This window comes from Notothenia coriiceps, unplaced genomic scaffold, assembly GCF_000735185.1.
Source record: "Notothenia coriiceps isolate Sejong01 unplaced genomic scaffold, NC01 NC01_scaffold00037246, whole genome shotgun sequence".
NCBI lineage: Eukaryota > Metazoa > Chordata > Actinopteri > Perciformes > Nototheniidae > Notothenia > Notothenia coriiceps.
In genome coordinates, this window is record NW_011369947.1 from 12,088,415 (window position 1) to 12,089,830 (window position 1,416).

The following is a 1,416-nucleotide window of genomic DNA, read 5'->3' on the forward strand; positions in this document are numbered from 1 at the left end:
GTGTGTGTGTGTGTGTGTGTGTGTGTGTGTGTGTATCTGTGTATCTGTGTATCTGGAGTGTGTAAATGCCAGAGGTCCGGGCCCAGTAGGTCACACTTTGGGTGAAAGAGAGACGTGTGTGTGTGACGTGTCTCTCCATTGATGTTTGGATCAGTGTGTTTGAACACTTTGAAGGTGTGTGTGTGTGGTTAAAGGTTGCCAAGACTGCACCATGTACAACGAGTAGTGCCAACACAAACTGAATATAGGAAAGGTGTACTGTAAAGAAATATAGCAAATGTATATGGATACTAATACAAAGTTATATTGAAGAAACATGTAAATGTGCACTATTTCTTGAACGTATATCCATCCGCCACAGCTGCACCATGTTGAACAAGAAGTAGTCCCAACACAAACTGGATTTAGGAAGTTAAACAGTGTTTATAAAAAAGCTAGTTTAAGACATACAACATTGCAAATATAAGAGATAAATATAACATGATATACATTTTAGATTCTCTGGAGGACAGGTGTTTATGTAAATGTGTGTGCATACTAATACAAAGTTATATTATATGTAGACAAGTAATGAGAAACAAGTAAAGGCACTTTGTTGCATGGTGGCACTATTTCTTGAACGTGTATCCATCCGCCATAACTGCACCATGTCGAACAAGAAGTAGTTTGTATAAAAGCTAGTTTAAGACATACAACAATGCAAATATAACATAATATACAATATGTCAGATTCTCTGGACGACAGGTGTTTGTGTAAATGTATGCAATATAATACGAAGTTATATTATATGTATAAACAAGTAAAGGCACTCTGTTCACTTCATGGTGGCAATATTTCTTATCCGCAGCAACTGCAGCATGTTCAACAAGAAGTAGTTCCAACACAAACTGGATTAATGGAGTTAATAATAATAATAAGCGCCTTTCAAGGGACCCAATGTCGCTGTCCATGGTGGACAAACAAAACAAACAGACAATCAAAGGGCAAACAAGACATAAAGGAAGCCGGGGGGAACAGGTGTGTTTTTAATGAGGATTTGAAGATGTCCACGGAGGCAGTGCATTCCAGAGGGTGGGGGCCGCAGCACTGAACGCCCTGTCACCAACAGTTCGGAGGCGAGAGCGGGGGATGGAGTGCAGGCCTGTGTCTGAGGACCGCAGACTCCGAGAAGGGGTGTAGGGATGGAGGAGGTCCGATAAGTACTGGGGGGCGAGGGTATGGAGGGACTTGTACGTGAGGAGGAGTGTTTTGTACTGAATCGGGGACTTGAACGGCAGCCAGTGGAGGTGGATGAGGGTGGGGGTGATGAGGGTGGGGGTGATGTGTTGCCATGGCTTGGTGCGGGTGAGAAGCCTGGCGCAAGGGTCGGTTTTGGCCTCCCGGACTGTCCGAGTTCGCGATGCAGGTTTTGAGAC

The 1,416-nt window shown here is 43.9% G+C and overlaps 1 protein-coding gene across 1 annotated transcript in view; it reads right to left on the minus strand.

Annotated features, from left to right (window-relative positions):
- Positions 1 to 1,026: 1,026 nt before the first annotated feature.
- Positions 1,027 to 1,416, minus strand: part of LOC104966417 (canalicular multispecific organic anion transporter 2-like) — a gene marked incomplete at its 5' end in the record, with an annotated part of 6,299 nt that continues 5,909 nt past the window's right edge. Inside the window, one exon of the mRNA XM_010795604.1 lies at positions 1,027 to 1,203. Coding sequence (XP_010793906.1) covers positions 1,027 to 1,203 — 177 coding nt within the window. The remainder of the gene's footprint in view (positions 1,204 to 1,416) is intronic.